Here is a 23,023-nt window from a genome sequence, read left to right as displayed (position 1 = left end):
GAAAATACAGAAAACAACAGCATGCAACAAAGGCTGTCAAGTAGTATAAACCACTTTTTCTAGCAAATCAATATGGAAGCAATCTTTGTTGTACTTCTTTTCATTAACACAAGTCGGTGTTTTGTTTATTCCTATATTTGTTGCTACAGGACACTAATAGATATTTTAACGCTACATTACGAACCTGGTTTTTTTGTTTTCCTGTGGTGATCAATCATAGCCTTTTTTGCTTTTGCTTATGAAGTATAAATTGCATGCATTGCAATAGCATTAATTAATTGAAAAGTAAGGTTGAACGAGCGCACTTCCACACCATCTGGAAACCTCTAACCTAAATAATAAATCCTGGAGTAAGATAGTAAATACATGTAAGCAGTTGGAAGCTCACTTTTAGATAGGCTTTGGTATGTACTTTGCATTATTTTAATTCTAATCTGATTTTAATTGGACTTCTGTATATGCTTGCCCTTTGTTGTTAACTGCCTCAAGCCCTTGCGGTGGGGTAGGCAAGCAATTTAAAATAAATGAAATGATTGCTCTGTTGGAACACGAAGCCTGCCCGGGGTGAACATATCATCAAGGTTAAACCCGGTTTTGTTTATGCTGCAGTGTTGTTTGACATGGCAAAGCACCTGCTAGCCTTGCCCAATATGTGCTAAACGCTGTACGGTCCCATCGTTGGGGATTTGCAAAGCTGAAGCACAAAGAGTGATTGTTACCAAATAAGCTGTAGTCACACAGTTCTACCAATAGCCTTAGGAGGGTTGGTTACCATGGAATCCACCATCTGTTCGCTCCCCACTGGAATGTGATTATCCTTGCTGTGTTGGGAACTGGGAAAAGCAGGGGAGTGTGTGCTGCCTGCAATTATCTGCAATGGAGTGTGTTAATGGAAGGCTTGGATTAGTGTGCCGGAGAACGACGCAAGAAGAGATGTTTAAAAAAAAATCGAAAGCATAAGCGATTTCTCACCAAGAGAAGCGAATTCAGTTCATAAAAGGTAGGCACTAAATGCACGGTGCTATTGTTTCATTGATGCCAATGTGGCTTATGATATTGATATTTATCAATGAGCTCTTATTGTCAGCCATTCTTTCTATAGATGCTGATCAGCAAGAGGGTGTGTGTGTGTGTTTGTTTCTGTATGGCGGAGCAAGAAAATGGGGGAGGGGGCAAGGCTCTATTGTCTTATTTTTCAGTGGCTTTATTTTATGGCTTTATTTTTTTTAAAGGAGAAAGTCTTAACAGACCTCACTTGAATTTGCTTTTAGATACTGTTACCTCATGTACATTACATTGCATTTCTGCAATAGCATTCTGAGGGACACGGTAGATAGGCATGCTGCATTTCATTGAATAATGATATCAACATGATTGCTATTTAAAGATCTATGTCTTTTAGGTGTCTGCTAATTTCTATGGTACTGTTATGGAACAGAATAGATAATGTGGTTTTGGTGTGAGGTATTTGTGCAGATGATGCAGGAAATAGCAATGACTGGTCAGGAGGGAGGATCATTTCTCTTCAAACATCATGGACTCGCCCCATTAGACATTATTGTCTAGAGACTTTTTTTGAACAAGTTTTCAGGGGGTGTGTGCATGTAGGAAACAATGCGCTGTGTCTTAGTAAAAGCAAAAGCTGGGGCAACACGGGAAGGTGTCATTCATTTCCTAATGCTTTTTTAAGAAAAATGGTATGGTTGGTGATGGTTTTTATTACAATTATTTTTGGGTGTGTGGTTTATGTCAAATGCATGGTTAATGTTTTTGTGTACAAATAAGATATAGTCTTTGATTGAACAAGGGTACAAGCATTATTGTAACAAAAAAATACTAAGAGCAGCATTGCTTGTGTTAGGGTACCTGAACCCCTCTACCACTTTGGAGCTCATATCCTACAGTCATGGACTACAATATTTATTTTATATGTGGAGATATAACCTTTTAATTAAGCTCTGCCTGTCTTTTAATTCAACCAATACATCTGTCTGTTCGTGTGCTTCACATGTTAGTAGGTCAGTGTCTGGGAGGAACAGGAAAATGGTTCATGAATCACCAGGCTGGGAAGCAGAAATGGGGGAGGTATCAGATGTTTCATCGTTAGATTTTTGTTCCATTTGCTAAAAAAGAGTATCTGCATTTCACAGTGTCAGCTAATCCTAGTCTTGTATGAAAGTGATGTGAGTCTGACTTAGTTTAGAGACTGCCCCCTTGATAGGCCCCCCTTTCAATCTGTAGGTAGTCGAGGGTGGCCTTTTTCATAAAGCTCTCTGAGTAACAGCCACAGAAATCCCTCCCCAGAGAGGTTCAGCAGAGCCCAAGCTCAGGAGCAACACACATCTTCTAATGCAGTGAATACGTATGAGCAGGAGTTCTGAGTTTAGTTCTCATGGGATACGTTGATTTTTAAGGTGCATTGCATTATATTTCACATTTTTGTATGCAGCATTTTCTACTGAAATTGGGCCTCCCTCATTGCTGTGACCTCATGATGCGCTTCCTTAAATTTCTGTCTGTTCCCAAATGCAGCAGGAGCTCATTGCCCTTACCTTCAGAACTCTCTGTGGCTTTCCTGATATGACTTGTGAACTTTGCTTCTCCCATCCAAACACCCATCGCCGTCTAATGGTCTATTGCTTTCTCAAAAGACTCTCAGCATCCTCCCTTGTCCATATTATGCTTGGAACTGCCTCCAAGAACACCTGTGTGGCACCACTTCTTTCAGATTCTTAGCCCAGCTCACTTTTTCCATGAAACCTTTGCCACCAGCTCCTATATTCCCATATAACTTGACCTATAATTAATCTGAAGCACTGAACTGAAACAATCACATACTGCTTTCATGTTACTTTATCACCTCTGCTGTTTCTCCTCTATTGAGTTTTTGACGGTAACCTCCTTAGGCCTGGGACCTGGCCTGTGGTTTTCTACAGAGCAACTGTGCACGTTGATAGGGCTATGATAACCAATTAATTCAATATGTTAGATGCTATGGGTTTATGTAGTGGTATATGGCTCACAAATACATGTTGACTCAGAAGTAAGTCCCTCAGTTACTCAGAAGTAAGCTGGAGAAGAGTTGTGGCTCAGTGGCAGAGTATCTGCTTTGCACACAGAAGACCCCAGGTTCAGTCCCTGGCATCTCCTGGTAGAGCTGGGCCCTGGGAAAGACTCTCTGGCCTGAAACCCTGAAGATGATTTGTTCTGTGATAGTGTGTTGATTTCACATGTGATTGGTATCTAGCTAATTTGATTCTGGCATTTGTTTTTATGAAACTCTACCTGTGCTGCCACATCTGCGGGGTTGTACACAAGGCAGCTGTAATTTGCACACTTGTGGTAGTCCCTTTTCTTGGTACCACTGTTACACAAATTGTAGTGATTGTGGTGCAGAACCCTTATGGAGATGCCCGTGCCCATTTAATGTAGGCTTTTCCTAGTTGATAACTTGGGTGCATGATCTGCTTGCTCCAGCTATTCTCATGCTGAGCGTCCAGCAAGAAACATGAACCTAGGATGAGCAGGAATTAATGCTATGCCATCACTTTAAAAATCCAGTTGTTAAAAAGAAAAAAATCCTGGAGGTTTAACCTGTATAGCTCAAAAGTCTGTATGCTGCATTCTGAAATGCTGTTGGTCCTAAGTTTTATATTTTTCTAGCTTGATGAACTTTGTTCTAATGGAACTCATTTTCCAAGTAGTAATGTTTATACTTGTATGATAGGTGGCCCAGCTGGTTGCTGGTCATAGCCTTTACATGTGCCATTCAGGCAACTCACTTTAGGAAATTCATCTTTCCCTCTGGCGATTTGGAAAAAGAGTCTTTATTAATGCTGTTCTACAAGGTTACAAAAGACGTCAAAAATGAATCCTGATTTTCTTTCTATAGAAGCAGAAGCACTGTCATATTTCTTTTGTCATATCAGAAATGTGGCCACACAACATAACATGCTTAATGTGTGTTCTTGCTCACATATGGAAGGAGTAGTTGGTCGAAAGGAAGTCTAACATCGAGTAATTGAGTTTGACTAAATGTATAGAGTCGAAATGAATGGCAAATAAAACTGACCCAATTGTTTCCCAGAAACAGAGAAGGCTTTCTGCTTTTCCCTTTGACACATTATTCTGGAATGCTGTTGGGCATGACTTAGATTCATCTACTGCATTCAGGCTCTTGCCCTGCAGAGTTTAATTTTTTTGTTACATTTTCAAGGTTTTAATTTAAAACATACAGTATTGCTAAAAGCTTGTGGGATTTTGTTTTCAAAGGAGCCTCTCTGACTCAAGGTTAAAGCTATTAGTCAGTTTGAAAAGGCATGACTTGAAGAAAGAAAGAAAGAAAGAAAGAAAGAAAGAAAGAAAGAAAGAAAGAAAGAAAGACATGGGCCCTGCTTACAAACCATGCCTTCAACTTCTGAGCAGTGAGGGAGTGAGAACAGCATTCCATGTTGGAGGGGAAATGAGCTGACATGGTTTTTGCCATTTCTGGGCAATCTAAAAAATCATTGAGATATAATATGATTTGTACTTTTGCAAGCTAAGGTAAAATTCTGATATTTCTCCCCTTTTCTTCAATTCCTCGCAAATTGGGAATTGTGGTGACTTAGCACTAGTAGAAAGTGCTTACATTCAAGTTGGGGCAATGTGTTTTGCCTGCCCAAAACTTGTTCTAGTTTATGTACTTTCCACCTACTGCAGTGCCACCATTAGATGCATCCTATTTTCTTTTAGAAGTGTGAAAATGGTAAGATGATATTTTGCACAATCACTGGCTAAACCAGGAAAAAACCCAATAAAATTGCCTGCAAAATGGTGAAGGAATCAGTTTTTCAGGGAGGTGTAATATCCTATTTCTGGGTGTAGTTTTAAGGTGCCTCTCAAGCAGATGGACCAATGGTTTGACTCTGTATAAGGCAGCCTCCAATGTTCTGTAAAAGACTGCTTGTGCACTGCAGAGCTTCCTCTGTAATGCACAATTGAAGTAGGGAGTACAGTATTCACACACTTGACCTAGAACATGATCCACAATATTCAAGAAATCCATGCCACATGCAAAAAAGTTCCTTGGCACACAAGCTAATGTGGAAAAAGTTCCTAAAGGCAGAAAGCTAGTGCTCCGCAGTTCTGTGTACAGACATACCTTGGATCCCAAACGCCTTGCGAGTTGAACGTTTTGGCACCCGAATGCCACAAACCTGGCAGTGAGTGTTCCGGTTTGCGAACTTTCTTTGGAATCCGACGCTGCTTCCATGACTTCCAATTGGCTGCAGGAGCTTCCTGCAGCCAATTGGAAGCCGCACCTTGGTTTCTGAACACTTTGGAAGTTGAACGGACTTCTGGAACGGATTCCGTTCAATTTCTGAGGTACCACTGTACCTTGATATTGTATACACTTGAGTTTTCCTTGTTAGCTTAAGTTTTCTAGAGCTGCTTTGTTCCTGGGGAAATCAGTTCACACCCAGCTTTAGAAATAAGCACTGCATATTTCTGTTTGTGGAAAAATTCAACTAATACAGCAAAGTGATATATTAGTTGCTTCTGATTTCTTCACAGCTAGTTGTTTCAGTTATATTCTGCTGTTAGCCAGGATTTTGTTTTTTTGATCAACATAATCACACATGACAGGATGAAGCTGCTGTTCGCTTTGTGTTCCTTTAAAAAATAAATATGGTCAGATTGTAAAAACTGAATTTCTTTCTTCTTCCTTTTTTTGTCTTTGGCAATAAAACATAACTATGCAACTAAGAATGAATTCGGCTTGGACCAGCTCCAGGTTTACGTGGACCCCGAATCAAGGCACAACAATCCTGAACTGGATGTGTCCACATTCCCTTCCTGGTTTCAGTAGACCATTCAGCTATATTCACTCAAAAAGCCTTTGCTTCCACACAATCAAAGCACAGACAATCAAAGCAAGTTGTGCAGCATTCAGGGAAATAGGAGTAAGCAGGAAAGTGATATTTCTCATCCTCCCTGTAATGACAGTGGGTGAGGAAGTCTGATATGGATGCAGGCTTCTTATCCCCCTCTGAATGACTACCTCAATTAAGATGGGTATATATGGGGGGGGGGGGGAATCCTTCCATTGGTCATTATTAAAGCCACAGTTTAATAGCCTGGATTAAATAAATAATCAGTGGTCATATTTTTTTACCAATTAATACCTGCATTTTCAGTTTAGGCTTAGATTTTTAAAAGATCCTCCCCCATGTTGGAAGCTGCTAATCTTGTCTGCCTGGATGCAGCTGGCTGTTACTAACAAAAAAATCAATGTTCTGTCCTCTAGAGTGCATCAAGTGACCTCTTCTGCTTGTTTCCTTTGCTGTGTCTTTAGTTTTTGTGTGTGCAATAAGAGTCTGTTTCATATTTCACAAAACAGGCCATGCTTCCACATGGTGCTAACAGCAAATATAATGTAATGACCTTAGAATCCTAGCTGGAAGGGCTGTGTGAGCCTCGTTTGCCATGCTAAGACAGGAATGTATTGTATCTGAAGGATGCTTTATAGCAGGGGTGTCAAACTCAAATTCATTGGGGGCCGCATCAGCAGTTTGGTCACCCTCAAAGGGCCGGATGACACCCCCTTTATGCACAAGGAGGAAGATGGTAGCTAAAATATACCGTATTTTTTGCTCTATAAGACGCACCAGACCACAAGACGCGCCTAGTTTTTGGAGGAGGAAAACAAGAAAAAAAATATTCTGAATCTCAGAAGCCAGAACAGCAAGAGGGATTGCTGTGCTGTGAAAGCAGCAATCCCTCTTGCTGTTCTGACTTCTGGGATAGCTGCGCAGCCTGCATTCGCACCATAAGACGCACACACATTTCCCCTTACTTTTTAGGAGGGAAAAAGTGAGTCTTATAGAGCAAAAAATACGGTAACTCATTCTCTTTGAAGGCATGCAGGCATAGATGGAAGGGGGTATTAGTTCTCCGCAAAGGTTGAGGACCCCAACATACACTCGTGTAAGAAAACTTTTAGGTGCAGCTGCCCCCCATTGAGAGGAACAAGCGTCCTTTCACTATGTACAGCCTCCCTCGATTTCCCACTCCTACTTAAACATCAGCCCACAGCCCCACATAAAGGCAAACCACTCTTTAACATTCAAGTGTGTGTGATTAAAAGAAGCAATTTGCTATCATTCCCCTCCACACACACACTTTGTAAATATGGGGAACAGATAAATGACGTCTAAGGGTTAGGTTTCATCCTTTATTCCCCAAGGAGGAGGGACGTAAATACTTAAAACAGGGAGGCGCCTTTTCTCTCTCTGTGTGTTTTTTTCTTTCTTTTCCCTTTTTGGCAGGCGATAGAGCAAGTAGGTCTTAGGGAGTGGGTGGGGTCGGGCTTGACTTCCACAGCTGCGAAGGTAAACGGAGGGAGATAACGGGGTGAGACGCGGGGGGGGGGGCCTGGAGAAGAAGATATGAGATTGGGGGGAAAGAAACCTTGCAGCCCAACAAAAGCAGATAAACGTGCTAAGCCTCCAGCTTGCCCACAAAGACGACTCCTCTTCCTCCTCTTGTGTGTGTGTTGCTGCTGCTGCGACACGGCTACTACTTACCCCTCAGGGAATCGGTTGATTAAATGCACATTTCTATGCCACTGAATTCATAAAATCTGTACGGTGGCGGTACCAAAGAATGTAAAAGGAAGGAAAGAGTCTCTCTCTCTCCTCCCCACCCCCCCACTTCCTCACCTGGGCACGCAGCTGGGCGAGCTCCGGTCCACCTCCCAGGTGGCGTAAAGGTTCATCTGGACCGGGCGCCCCCCTGCCGCCGCCGCCGCGCCTGACCCGGGAGCCCCCGAGCCACCTCCCCCCGGGGCCAGAGAGCCTCCTCTGGGGCTGAGAGCGGCCGGCTGAGACAACGAAGGCGCCGCCGCCGCCGGAGGAGCAGGAGGAGGCGCCAGCTGCTGCTGCTGTAGCACCGCCATCGGCGGCAGAGGCTGCCCTGAAAGGCTCTGTGCAGCCGGGGACGCCGAAGAAGCTGAGGCGCTGGATGCCGGCTGGTGCAGCGAAGGCGTGAGCGAGCCCCACTGGCCGCCGAGCGCCCCTCTCTCCGCCATAGCTGAGGAGGAGGATGACGATGACGACGAGAGTCTCCCTCAATCTCCGCTAGTGCCTCAGCCGCCGCCTTCTTTCCCCTTCAGCCGCGCGAGAATAAAAGGTGAAGGCCGGCGGCGGCTACACGGGCCACATGACGAGGTCTGGCGGGCCGGATTTGGCCCGCGGACCTTGTGTTTGACACCCGTGCTTTATAGCATGCCTCATATATTACGGAGATCCACCATCCCCGAAGGAAATTCTGCAGCACTTTTAGGAAGTGTTTCATTACTGAATTCTATAGCCTTTTCTTCCTATTGAATCTAAACATATATTGCATATTATCCAGCCCATGGATTTTCAGTGTTTCCAGGGAGTTGGGCAAAAAAAAATATGCACTCTCAACATTGGTTTAACTTTTGGGATGGGTGAAATCAAAGCTTTGAGTCGGGTAGGCTAAATATGAGGTGGCTTGGTTAACATCTGGTCAGCATCCCAGTGGCATTCCCTTTGAAAGTTGGGACAGGGGAACAGTGCTACATCATGACATAGAATTCTTAGGACTATCCTTATTAGCCATCTATCCCTCACTTCGCAGCACATGCAGAAACCACCTTCTTGATCATTGGACCTACTATTGGTCTTGTCTGCTCAATCCGCCAGAGCCTGCCTTCTCATGAAGGAGAAGTCCCTATCTCACTGAGGTTTTAAGACTCATCGGCTACCCTCACCTGCTTTTGCCAGCTAGTTGAAGCCATTTTGCAGGATGTGGCTGCTGTTGCATGCTGACAGCTTCTAGGAGCCACAGGTGAGAGCTGAGTGGGGACCAAAGCCTTCACCAACCTAGCAGATACCACATTGGTGAAGGTTGTACTACATCATGATATAGCCATGGTTCCTATGGGGCATTCTGTCTCAAATGAACACCATGAGGGCAGCTAACCTACCACCTGAAGCAGTGACAATTTTTTCCCTTTGGTAAAACGCCTTGGCCACCTCCTCCTTAAAATGTTAAGGCTACCTGCATCTGCAGACTCTTCTGTTTCCCTTCCCACTTTAAGGGGGACAGAAAGGTCCCACAAATGGATACGTGTGTGTGTGTGTGTAATATTCAACATGGCTTGACTTTAAACCTGTAGCTTATTCTAGCCTTTTATGTGAAAGCTATTATCTGCATATTGATCTGTTTTTCATTTGTCCAGATGATTTAATTCTATAATATGTGAGAACATGTTCACAGCAGTCAGATGCCAGTTTTTTGTTGTTGCTGGGGAAATGCAAAGCTGCATCAGAATCTAACATTTCATTTGAACACGTCGGCCCAGGGCATGATGAAGGTGACCTCTCCCTACTTGTTGTCTCCAACAACTGGAAATGATATTTTTACCTCTATCCATTTCAAGTTATATTTTATTTATTATAGCTAACAAGTGGTTAGTGCAACAAAATATTGCAATATGGACAGCTCTTGTTCAGTGTTCCAGCCCAACCGTGTTATCTTTTAGGATATTGCATTCCTTCCACTTAGCATGCTCAATGCTCACTAGGCTATGTTGGAGTTTCTCCTCGCCCTTAGGATTTTTAACTTACAGAATTATTTTGTCTACGTACAGATATACACTAGGAGAACTGAGATCACGTTCACTGTTACAAACTATAGGATAGCCCATTACCAATACATTCTGAATTTGTCTAGTCATCATATTTTGTATCAATTGCATACATTACTTACATGTAGTGTGAAGCAATATTTCCTTCTGTTAGACCTGAACCTAATCACAGTGTTTCTCTTTCTCTTGTTCATAATATAAACCCAGCCTCCATCAAAATTGGCTGAAAAACAGGAAAGGAATCAACAGACAGTTTTCACAGTGGAGGGAAGTAAATAGTGGGGTCCCTGCATGTGGACCATTGCCGTACAAGTTGTTCAGAAATTTACTAGTGTCAGGGGCAAGGTAACCCAGGTTGCAAATGACCTGAAAATAGTGTGCCGTCCCATACAGATTGTGAAGAGTTCCAAAATTATATTGCCAAAGTGCATGATTAGGCAATTGGGTGGCCGATGGGCTTTATGGATGAGGCTGTTTGTCCACTTGCCATTTGAAAAGCGGCCAGACTCAAATGGTTTAGAAATGTAAAAGCTCTTTAATGACAGCCAAGGAAAGATGGGGTACAAGTGGTATTGTCTTGGGGTTGCACTGAGAGGGAGTGATGACCACTGAGAGGGATGATGTCCACTGGTGGGATGTTTCATTTTAGTATCTAGTGTTCTTGCTCAGCTGTTCTCCTTTAACAGAATTGGGGAGAACAAATGGAAGAAATATCAAGTTATGGTTTTACCTTATCTTATGACTTCAAATGCAAGCTCTTTCAGCTTTACTTGTCTTTTAGGAGGGACCTAGGAGTGCTAAGACCTCCTAGCAATAATGGTACAAGAGGTGCCACTGATTTTTCTGGTGGTAGGCCTGATCTGGCCTTTAGGCTGTGGGTTCACCATTTAGAAGTGCTAAGGCCGGGGGGGGGGATTATCTCTGGCCCTGCAGATGTCATTGAACACCAACTCCCATCAGCCCCAGCCAGCATGACCAGTCGCTGCAAATTATGTGAGTTGTATTCCAGAAACACCTGGTGTGCCACAGGATAACCACCTGTTTTTTGTATATGATCTTTGATGGCCATTGAGTCACCATGAATTGCCTTTGAATTGTTTCACTGTCAGATTATTTTCTGTTTAATTTTGAAGACAATATCATCTGCTTTTATCCAAAGGCTTTTTGCTTTGCCTCTGTCACAACCCTTGATCATATATTTTGATTGTGACCCTGAGGGGCATCGATAACTTGTAAGCTGCTTTGGGATCCTTGTTCGGCTGAAGAGTAGGACAGAAATGTTTTAAATAAATAATAAATTTTGAGATTGATGGGAATTCAAGGAACTCTTTTGAGATAGACTTTTTATGCGAGGGACATTTCATACAGTACAGAGACTTTTCTTGGCAAGCTGCCGATACGTTCCATGACAGGCTGATGTTCCTCTTTCAGACGCATTGTGGCGGGAAGTTTGGACAGAGGCTTCTTTATCTTGGAAACTACTACAACATACATACAACATAAAAGTTTGAAAATTGTGGTCGCAATGAGGCCTTCCCTATGCCTAGTGGGAGCCAGAAGATTTATCCAGGCTATCTGATAATAGAAGCTACTATTCCTACATGGCCCTTGCGAGCAATGCTTTGCTGCTACTTACAGAAAGCCCTTTTTGTTTTGATCCGGAATAGAGCCGTTGCGTATCTCACAAGTCTGTTTTCCCTACAGACTGACCGCTTGTATGAAATAAGCATTGCTTTGCCCTCATTTGGTCTGAAAATGCTGGAGCCTTGCCATAAAACCCTCCATCTGCCTATATACAAATGCTTTTGTAAATGGAACATGCTTTCTGCTGTACAGGCGACAGCCATTTTGCACTGTGTTTTTGTTCCCGATCCCCAAGTGCGTAGGCTGAGCACATATAAGCACATCCCACCCTGTTCCATCCCTGTTTTGCCTTCTTCCAGGTCCAAAAGGACCCACACATCAATTGGATGTGCCTAAAATGGTTGCCGCCTGTATGCTACAACTGTTTGCTAGTTAGGTTCTCTGTATTTCTTGACAACTCTTCTCTTCTGGACAAGTGTTCATATTTTTTGAGATTGGGTAGGGAGTCTGTACTGTACCTTACCCAGTGATAAAGGAAAAACTTATCCCCATTTATCTATATAGTGATGAACTGGAAGAAAAGTCCCAAGCACCTCTGACTTAAACTCGCCTAAACTTGCTAACCTTTGGTGGGTCAATAAATTCTATTCATCACAAGCTTTATCTAACCACTTCTGCTGAGAAGGAACTTCATTACACACCGTTTATTGACTAGTATAGTGTTTGCTGCCAATAACTAATAGTGAAAATATCAGAAACCATTATTTAGTTCTATGTGTGTATGTTTTCGTTTCCGAGGTGAGTTCTAAAGAAAAATAGCAAGACATTCCAGGGGCCACCCGGGCTCTGAGGAATTGAATCTGGAACCTGCTGCATGCAATGTTCTTCTGCTTCTTTTAATTAAAACTGGTGTTGCATCAGAGAAACCTAAAGAAATGTTAATGTGGAGAGCAATTTAAATGGAACACATAACCTTTAAAATGGAGAACTATTAAGCTCTTTGTTTCAGATTGTTTAAAAGATCTGTAGGATACCTTCCTCTTAAAAATAGGAGCTGTGTGTGTGTGTGTGTGTGTGTGTGTGTGTGTGTGTGTGTGTGCAATGCCCTTTAGATTGAGGCCTCAGTGATTCAGTGTTATTTTATCAAGTAAAATGGGATGCGGGTGGCGCTGTGGTGTAAACCACTGAACCTTGGGCTTGCTGATCGGAAGGTCGGCAGTTCGAATCCCCTCGACGGGGTGAGCTCCCATTGTTTGGTCCCAGCTCCTGCCAACCTAGCAGTTAGAAAGCATGTCAAATTGCAAATAGATAAATAGGTACCGCTCCGGCGGGAAGGTAAATGGCGTTTCTGTGTGCTGCTCTGGTTTCGCCAGAAGCGGCTTAGTCATGCTGGCCACATGACCCGGAAAAACTGTTGTTCACGACTGGACTTAACTGTCGGGGTCCTTTACCTTTAGGTAAAGGTAAAGGGACCCCTGACCATTAGGTCCAGTCATGGCTGACTCTGGGCTTGCGGCGCTCATCTCGCTTTATTGGCTGAGGGAGCTGGTGTACAGCTTCCAGGTCATTTGGCCACCATGATTGAGAAGGCGATTGGGCCGCATCTGGCCCCTGGGCCTTAGGTTGCCTACCATAATAATGGGAGGGTGATACTTTGTTGTTGTAAATGGGAATTTGGCTTTGGGTTCTGCCACATTGAGCAGCCTTGGAAGCAGTTTGTAAACAAGGGCTCCGTGGTGGGGGTGGGGACACATGGGAAGAACTGAATCTGCATCCCACATACTCCATACTGTCTTCTCTACAAAGAAGCAAATACATTGATTCTTGGGCTTTTAAAATTCTGTTAATAGAAAGGAGTGTAGGAGTAACCACTGCACCAACACACCAATGGGCACAACAAAAATTATTGTAGTTTGATCTCTGATCACCACATTGACATCTTTACAATAGGAATGTGTGAATTTACTATTACCATTTCAAAGTAGAGGGATCTGAGCTTTGCCTGCTAGGCGCTTGAACAGCTTTATTTCATTGACCTTGGTTAGTCTAAGCACTGCTAAGTACAAAATCAGTTGTAGACTTTTTGGATTAGATTAATGAGATGGTCAGCACTGTATCTCCCTTAATCTCTCATGTATCCCCTTATCTTTTTAATCATCCACGGATAAAGCGGTTGATCTCTTAACTTTCCTTTTAGAAAACTGAGGTTTCTAGGAATGATAGACCAAGCTTTTAATTGAGAGTGAAATGGTTTTCACATAAGCCTGTGCCATCTTTTATACTGAAGACTTTTATTTTCCCTAACTATGGCATGGGTTTGTAATAGCATACCTGAAATGTGTTTCATATGGTATGGCTGTGCCCCTTAATTTCACCTTGTTGCTTCAACCTAAAAATGCCAATATGTAGACTTTATTTTTATTTGAAAAAGTTGGTCTTTGATTTCAAAATTACCCCATTGTTAGGCCCAGCCCACTTCTAGTGTCGACAAGTTTCAGGGATGTGTTTGCTTACCTGGGTTTAGTTTCCTTTGGAAGGATGTCTCTGGTAGCTTACGGTATTTTACAATATTTATTTGTAAATATAAAGTTTGAGTGCAAGGAAAAGGCATAGCTTAAACCAGAGGTCAACAACCAGAGGCCCATGGGTCGGAAGCGGTCCGTGGAAGTCGTTTGACCGGCCCAAGAGCCACCCCTTAACGGAGCTGCCCGTTTGTGCACTGCACTAAACCAGTGCAGTGCGGCGCGGGAATTCGCTTCTCCAGCGCCATAAATCGCATCTGCGCATGCGCAAATGCTGGAAATCGCAGGCACGTGCGCTCACACGCATGCGCAATCCAGCCCACGGAAGGATCTCTGCAGGACCAATCCAGCCCAGGCAAGATAAACCTTACTGACCCCTGGCCATAAGCAGACATCCTGAGTTCAGCATTTGTACACTAGCCTAGAAGAGACAGCAAGCTGATTTGGGACTATGGTAGTTTACAAAGCCCCCAATCAACTTTCTATGCCTCTCAGTCGGTCCTTTTCTCATTTTTTTAAAAAAAACACAGTTTTTGTTGTCTCACACATAAACCATAGTTTTTAGTTGTTGCAGGTATACCAAGTGGTGGAAAGTTTGAAGACCCCTGTTTAATGTAATTCAAGTGCTCAGAACACTTGAAACACATTGGCATGGTTGCCCAGCACCCCTGTGTGAGAGAGGGAGGACCCCAGGTACATTGGAGGAGGAGCCAGGCGCCTGTGGTTGCCTGCTTTGCAGTGGGCAGTGCCGGATTTATGTATAGGCTAAGTAGGCTGAAGCCGAGGGCCTTTAAATCTAGGGGGCCTCCCCAGCCCACCCTCCCCCCAGCGGGTAGTCTCCCCTCTCCCAAAATTGCAAACCCAAGACTTCATGCGATGGCAGGGCATTTTCTTCTAGTCGTGAGAGTGGGGGATTGGGAGGGGCCTCACAAGTGGAGTAGCCTAGGGCCTTTCTTCATCTAAATCCAGCCCTGGCAGTGGAACTCCTGAGCATACGTGCAGGAGCACCCACTACATTGCCCAGCAGTCTCCCTGCCTGAGCTGGTCTTGGAGGCAGTGTTGAGGGCTCCCAGACAGTTGATTTGATGGGAATTCAACATTCATGCCAAGGCGATTGGATCAGAACTTTATGGCTGCCATGATGGACCATGGTGATGTGCCTGGAAGTGAATGTGGCCCTCAGATTGAAAAAGGTACCTCACCTTTAGCTTAGTATTGCATCCCAAACCAGGCTTGTGGTTTGTTACATCCGAACCAAGGTCTGTGGTGTGTCTTGCTTTGAACAAACTATGACCTATAGCCAACATTTGTTCTGGAGAATGCAAACAGTAGGCTTGCACAGCAGAAATGGTGCTATATTCATACTCCTATAGTAGGCCTCTTGGTAAGAGGGTAGACTCCCTCTTCCTTTTTAAAAAAGTGAAACCAATTAAAGTGGAGCCTATATGGCTGCTTATCAGGGACCTGAGTTGCTATAACATGAGACTCTTAATCTCAGCGTCATGGGTTTGAGCCCCACCTTGGGCAAAAAAAAATCTGCATTGCAGGGGGTTGGACTAGATGACCCCTGTGGCCTCTTCCGACTCTACAATTCTATGATTCCATGAGATTTCTTCCAACTCAGTTTCTATTATTTCTAGCAAGAAGTAGACAGCTATGAATATCCATGTTAAATCAAACAGCACAGGGCAATAATTTGGGCTTTGCAATATCACATTTGCTAGGTGCTGTTTTGGCAAAAGTACGACTAGAAAATTTTCATTTTCATTTTTTAAAAAATGAAACTTGCTGAGCCTAGAGATGTTCCAAGACCAAAATTATTTGTGGGCCAGTGGTTTGGCCGTTTTGTGAGTAGTTTTATCTTTGCTAATGTGTGTCTAAATGCTACTCTGTTTTTATCTAAATGTAGTATGCAAGAGAGTGTTCCTTTCTGTTCACCACAATTTATACATCAGTGGATTTCTTAATAATTAGTATATAACCACAACTCTTAGTTTCCTTTTGATTTGGTTAAAAAAAAAAGTTCCCCCCAGTTCACCTCCAATAAGCAGCTGAAATGTTTGCTCATTCAGGGAAGTTGCTGAAGGCAAAATAACCACAAGTTTAGGAGGCAAAAAAGATACTGCTGGCCAGCTTGTGGAAAGAGCTGTTATTGCATTTAAACTGTGACAGAGTTCAGAGTTTTTAAGCAGCTGAGGCACTAGATGAAAACAGCCTTTGTAGTTTTACAGAATGCTTTTCTCCAGCAGTTTGAAAGTTACATAAGTTGAACTTCCCTGTTAACTCTTTTAGCTGGAATGAAACCTTGTGCTCCCCCCCCCTTCTTGCTCGTTTGCATGTTTGCCGATACACACTCCACAGCGCAAAAACAGCTGTGCCTCAAGGGACAGTGGGTCTAGTCATGACTCTCGCCCGCTGAAGTGTAAACTTCCAGTGTGTAATGATTTTAGAACTCCTCCTAGATGTGGTCAGCAAAGCTCGCAGCTAAGGAGTATGTGAACCTATCATATGATCCTTGCTCATTGCGAAACTGAGTCTCTGCACGCTTAACGGCACTAGATTGACGTGTGTGTATCTGCAGTATACATGACTGCCATGTCATCTGATCCAGGTAAAGGGTTTCATTCTGGTTTTGTTGTTGCTGCTGTTATTTTTGTGTGTTTACCAAAGTTGCCCTAATCCACATTCTTCCTTCCTGTGTGCATGCACTTCTGATAGTTTTAAGCATACCCAGATTCAGGAAAAACGTAGCTGTATGTTTGAAAACCTAAACTTTCACAAATGTTGCTTGTGTGTAATACTTGTGGAATGCCTTTTCTCTCTCTCTCGCCCCCGCCCTTTCTTAGTTTCAGTTGGTATTATTAGTTAGGAAAACATAATGGCCAGTTAGTATAGCATGCATAAAAACTGTGTTTTGGCTCTCTTCTGTTGTTTTAGCGTGCTTGGAAGTTTTCTTGAGCAACTAAATGGATTGTTAAGTGATTTCTATTTCCGGTTGGGAATTCTCTGTTTACAGTCAAATCATTCCTAGTTCCTGTTCCTATAAATCATTAGTGATAGTACTGAGAGATCCATTACCTCTCTCATCTGTAAAATAGCTGTCCTTCCTGGAATGTTAAGAAACAGCTTTTCCTTTAATATGTATAGTTTGACACAGCAACAGTTATCTATGAATTTTGTGGTGCTAGTGTGAATTAAAATGCATGTTTGGTTTGTTACAACTCCCCCCAGAAATGCTCATTTCCTTTGAGCACTTAATATTATATCTTCACTTGTGTACATTTACGCTTTTTAGGGGCAGATGGGTGTTGAAGGGATTAAAAGTCTGGACAATTTTAGGGGCTCTTGGTTCACTGTTTACCTTTTTTACGCAGTGTATAAATAGTTGCGTCGAAATTATTTTGGCTTTGTGGAAAGGAAGGGTCTGGAGAAATCAGTGCAAGAAGACACTTAAATATAATGTTGTTAAAAGTAATGATGTCATCAAGGTCTGGAAATAATAAATTGGTTGCCCAGATATATTTGGAGAAGATCTTCCTTGCCATAAAGTTCTTCTGGTGCTTACAATTAAACATGAAACTTTTTAAAGAAAACGTTATATCACATTATTATTCATGCAGATTCATCAAATTTGACACTGAAAACCAACTGCATTGTTGGCCATTTTCTGAAGTTACTTTAATCCCTTATTTATTTATTAAATTATTTGCATTTTCAAAAACAGGAACAGAGAGCATATTTAACCCCCCCCCCCGTGTCCCCCTCATCCCACTTACAACTTCCTTGCCAATACAGCATGTATACATATATCATATGACTTTCCTTCCACACTTTTGCTTTTGGTTCCTTTTGCTTTTCTACTACTCCCTTATTCTTGACGAAATCGTCATGGCTGAAATTTACTAAAACCTTTAAAGTGGGGAGGCAATTTGCAGAACATAAATTTGACTTCTGAGTCATGAATTGAATGGTCATTGAAAAAATGTCTCAGGAACATCACTGACATGCCAGCCAAGACTTGTAGATGCACCTAGCATTTCCAATCTTCTTGCAGAAATATCAGAAGATAGGGTTGTCTTTCTGCCCTCACAATCTGTGAAATCCCGGCTGTTGTGACTTGTTCAATTCTAGCTCACCTGCTCTGGGGGATCTGTGAAATCCCTACTGTTGTGACTTGTTCAATTCTAGCTCACTGCTCTGGGGGATCAATATTCAGAACCAGTTCAGTAGACTCCCACCCCATTTGGTGATTCCTTGCTGGTCTGCTCTGGTTTCCAAAATGTGAACGGAAGGGGGGGGGAAGGAGCTTCTCACAGTTACCTTGGGGAAGGCCTTGCCTCACAATCCTCAGGTGGTTTGTAATGCATCCTGGAAAGGAATCACACATGTGCAAAGAATTTTTAAAAGAGAGAAAGTGCTGAAAGAATAAAAACAAAGTATCTTCAGAACCAGCACAAGGGCCTCCAGATAGCAATTAGATAGGCGGAGACTTGGTTTTTTTAAGCCTAAAATTTGGAGGAACTTCATATCTAAAGGCAATGTACAATCTATTTTCGAAGGCCAAAAGTAATTTGTTGTTGTTGTGTTTTCTTTTACATAATTCTCTGCTGGGATAACTTTAGTCAGAGCAAGGAGTTGGGTCCCTTCCAACTCCTGTTAAAAGAACGCACACTTTCTAAATAACTTGGGGATACCTGATCATGTATAGATTACAGAAAGAGATGTCTCTGGTGTGCATTGTACTTGCCCAACTTTCCTAAAACTAATGGTTACATTTGGGAGCCTTTGTGGTCACCGTTGTTTCCTAACTTCTTCAGCCATGTTATGTTTTATTTATCTCAGTTGCAGACAAAAATAATCCAATTATTTTGATGCAACTAATACATAGCTAAGTTCAACTGCGCAGAGCACTGACCTGTAAGATTAGCTCAAGCTTTTCATTCAGTTAATGGATATAAATGAATGCTTTTAACATCAAATTTATATTGGAGAGCTTTCTGAGTTACTATAATACTGAGGCCTGTACTGGTGGGTTTAGTAGATATAAAGAAATGTTGCAGGTGACCAACTTCATAGAGCAGGACTTTCTTGGCTTGAACTTTGCCCATGAAGAGCAGCTGGAGGAGGAGAGGGCAGAGGGTGAAGAAAGAGCTGAGAGATGGAGGGCCCCCATCTTCCCATTCTTTGGACCCCCTGGGAAACTCAACAAACCTGCTGTACCTGGAACTGTGGAGAGCCTGAGGAAGTACTGTCTACTTTGGGCCTGCCCATAAAAAACAAGTCTAGAGTGATATTTTTGTGGGGGATAGGGAAGGTGTAACTGTGCATTTTTGTAATATTCTGTTTAAGTTGTTTGTTGTTGCTTCAGTTTTCTGCACACTGCTTAAAGATATTTTTAATATATTAAGAAGTATAGAAATCCATCCATCCATCCATCTCAATCAAGGGAACTGGGAAACCCAGCCAGATGGACAGGGTGTAAATAATAAAAAATATTATTATTTTCAAGGCAGAAACAGGAAGTGCAGGAGTGTTGATGAGACATCCAGGTAGATTCTTCATGTGAACACGCAAGAAGGACTGGCTGTTCATTTTCCTTCTGTATTGTATAAGCTAGTGGCTGTTAAGCTTGGCAAGGATGCTGTGAAATAAGCAATACTGCATAAAGAGATTGTCACATAAGTACAGTGAAATTGCTGCACTGTTATTAAAGCATTCCTGGACCTTGCTCTTTAACCAAACCAGAAAATGAATTCGCTATTCAGCTTTAGGGCTAACATTCATGTTTAAAATTAACTACCATGATTCTTCTGTAGAAAAACACCAGCCAAAAATAGTTATGTGACTGAGATTGAATTCCAGGCACTCCTCCTTCAGAAGAAATAGGAGCCATAGGATGGGGATCATAGTTCAGGGTTGTTAAATTCCATTGAATTATTACATAAATTTCCAGTACTACATACTAAAGATCATGCATTAAAGATTGTGCACATAGTCAACTAATTTATATATTTAACAAGTATATTTTTTAAAAAAAGCATTTCAAGAATGAAGAAAGCAAATGCTCTTTATTGTGAGGAAATCGAGTAAAGCCACTAGGTCAGTATTTTTAGAAACAGGATGCCACAGAAAGCTCACACACATACTAGAAGTTTAAAGACTGACCCTTTTAATAGTAACCTTTTTATCATCTCAAACCATCTCACTTTTCCGAATCAGTTAAAGGTTAATTATAATTTTTCTGCAGATAGAAGTCATACTTTATAACAAAACCTTTATTTATTTATTTATTTATTTATTTAGCATTTTAATAACAGTTGACTTCTGTGTGTCTTTGCTATCCATTCAAAGATGAGATGGAAACTCTGTAGGTGAGCAGTTCCTAGATAAGGGGGTTGGGAAGTTCACAGATTTTGGATAAGATTGCACTCCCTCTGAATTAACAAGTACATGGTAGTTCAGGGGGCACTTCTAGAGCCATCTTTGCCACTGGAGGCCCAGGTAATTTCTGTGGCAAGATTGATATGCAAATTTGGAAGGAAACAACACTTTCTAAAGTAAGTGCAATTTGTTTCACATTTTGTAACAATTCTCTCCCTTCCCACCATTTAGAATATTCTGGGAAAACTTGTTCTTATTACTTAGTTCTAGTTACAGGTAGGCAGCCGTGTTGGTCTGCCATAGTTGAAACAAACAAACAAACAAAATTCCTTCTAGTGTGCACGAAAGCTCATACCAATAACAAACTTAGTTTTTCTCTAAGATGCTACTGGAAGGAATTTGTTGTTGTTGTTATTACTTAGTGTTTGGGATAAAAATTATACATTAGGAAACTAGTTCCTGCTGATTTGCATTCAGAGTTCCTCATTATTAAACTTTAACTTCCCACTGGAACTCCTTCAACTTTCTTTGCACTCCCTTGACCTGCCCCACATTCTCTCCTGAGCAAGTTCAAAAACTTTAGTTGAGGTGGCCTCAGTAAAGCTGAATGCCCAAAAGAAATCTCTTTCTGTCAAATTGTACTTTCTAACAAGAGCACTTTGAAGTGGTCCTCTGCAGACAGAGTGATTTACAAGCCTAAACAGTACAGGAAGATCCATGCGTGCAATTAAGCGTTTTTGTGTTGGTTGCTTCAGCAGAAACCTGTAAAATTGCAAAATGTGTTTGAAGCACTGAAGGGAAGGGTTTATGGTTTACTGTTTTAGTTTGGGAAGTGGCACTTGGAGTAATGTCCATCCTTATACTGCAAAATTGGCATTGTAAATACAAACCCTAAATAAGAAAGTGCATTCATACAGAGGATGTACACCACAGTTTTGTCACTGAAATTGATCCTTTCCTCTCTTCCTTTCCAAAAAGGAGCAATGGTGTCCTACTTGTGACTACATCAGTGCAGGATTTCCATTCTCACAATGATTTATTCAACATTTTGTTTTCCTTGCACATGTCTTTCTAATGTTGGTATAAGGGCTTTCTTTTTTAAATTGTGTCTTAAGATATAAATGACACAATCCAGTCCATTAATTTTTAGTAGCTACTGCTGCCTAACATAGCTTAAGGTTCCAACCCATATCGTCCTCTATGTCACATTTGCTGATGTCACTATTAGGAAATTCATTCTACATATTGTGCTGGCCTCTTGTTGAGTACAGGTAGCCAAATTCTGCGGCTGTTCTCTCAGAGCATCACATGACAGTGCCCATCTGTTGTTTTTACAGCTGCATTTGTGTCATATTTTTCCTAATATCTGACAGAATTTTGGAACACTTTTCTTTTAAATGAAGTTCTCCTTAATATTGTTCATCTAGCCAAAGACATTCCCTTAGCTGAACTGATGTAATTGTTTTCTGTCTTGCAGTGTAAAGCCTAAGCAAAATTGTCATGTGCAGCTCTGGGGTGGAACAGAGACAGTAGAAAGTTTTTGGCTAAAGTAGTCAAAATGGTGTGTCTTGGAAAATACACAAAGCTAAGGATGTGCAAAGGGTTTACAAAGGGGGTATTTAAATCTGTAAATTGTCCTCGTGAATTGACAGTGACTATTGATAGTGTTGCGGGACACGGGTGGCGCTGTGGGTAAAAGCCTCAGCGCCTAGGGCTTGCCGATCGAAAGGTCGGCGGTTCGAATCCCCGCGGCGGGGTGCGCTCCTGTTGCTCGGTCCCAGCGCCTGCCAACCTAGCAGTTCGAAAGCACCTCCGAGTGCAAGTAGATAAATAGGGACTGCTTACTAGTGGGAAGGTAAACGGCGTTTCCGTGTGCGGCTCTGGCTCACCAGAGCAGCGATGTCACGCTGGCCACGTGACCCGGAAGTGTCTCCGGACAGCGCTGGCCCTCGGCCTCTTGAGTGAGATGGGTGCACAACCCTAGAGTCTGTCAAGACTGGCCCATACGGGCAGGGGTACCTTTACCTTTTATTGATAGTGTAATAAGAAGTGTAATTCTTATTGGTGACTTCTAAATTATTTGGTAGCTATAGTGCCATAAATTTTGCCTTGTCTATTAAATCTCAGCAAACAAATGCAGCCTTCTATGTACTAACCTTGAACATTTCTGCTCATTTTAGCATTTTAAGGCAGCACAGATTTAAAGAGATAGAAAATGCTGAGATACTTGAAATTGTGCGAACTTAGACCTGATGACTTTGTGGTTATGTAAAGTCACAAGGTGAAATCTCAAATGAATTTTCTGCATTTTGCCAAAATATTTTCCCCCAGTTTATACAACACAAGCTTCATTTTCTTATACATTTAAAATATATAAAGAAGCAATTATCATTTTTCAGTTCTGAAAATAAATGTTAATGTTTGGAATAAATGCAGTATTTTTCCTTCCTGTTTAGGGAAGCTTTTAACGTTTGAGGCATTATTGTATTTTAATATTTGCTTGGAAGCTGCCCAGAGTGGCTGGTGTGTGTGTGTGTGTGTGTGTGTGTGTGTGTGTGTGTATAATAATAATAATAATTATTCCCTGTAGGAAAAATCCCTGTTGAAGTCTAATACTGCAAACACAGACAAAAACAGTTTTAAAACAAAAATTAAAATATGTAATGTGAATCAACTAAGCATAACAGAATATGCCCAGCACTGGCATATATCAAATATTAGTTATGAATCAAATACTGAAATATTAAAATAAGAAATTAATGAAAATTCATATAAAACTGGAAATGGTTCTGTCCATATGGTCTTCCTTGACAGTACAACAAAATAACACAAAATTCTAGCCTGTCCTACTAGCATATTTGTTTGTTTGTTTTATAAA

At 41.9% G+C, this 23,023-nt stretch overlaps 1 protein-coding gene across 5 annotated transcripts in view; it reads left to right on the top strand.

The window, feature by feature from the left end:
• FGD4 (FYVE, RhoGEF and PH domain containing 4) overlaps nt 1–23,023 on the top strand; it is a 109,104-nt gene that overhangs the window by 41,353 nt on the left and 44,728 nt on the right. For 2 of the 5 annotated variants that reach the window (XM_053405989.1, XM_053405988.1), the window contains exon 1: nt 800–1,000. The exons of 2 other annotated variants lie outside the window; for them this stretch is intronic. Coding sequence is in view for 1 of the 3 variants with exons in the window: in XM_053405987.1 (XP_053261962.1) it covers nt 16,351–16,375 (25 nt within the window). In the remaining 2 variants the exon portion in view is untranslated. Of the gene's footprint in view, nt 1–799; nt 1,001–16,185; nt 16,376–23,023 lie in introns of those variants that run through there. One more of the 5 variants, XM_053405987.1, reaches the window with a different exon arrangement.

Source organism: Podarcis raffonei, chromosome 10 (genome assembly GCF_027172205.1).
Source record: "Podarcis raffonei isolate rPodRaf1 chromosome 10, rPodRaf1.pri, whole genome shotgun sequence".
In the NCBI taxonomy this organism is placed as follows: domain Eukaryota; kingdom Metazoa; phylum Chordata; class Lepidosauria; order Squamata; family Lacertidae; genus Podarcis; species Podarcis raffonei.
This window is presented reverse-complemented; position numbering and strand designations above follow the sequence as displayed.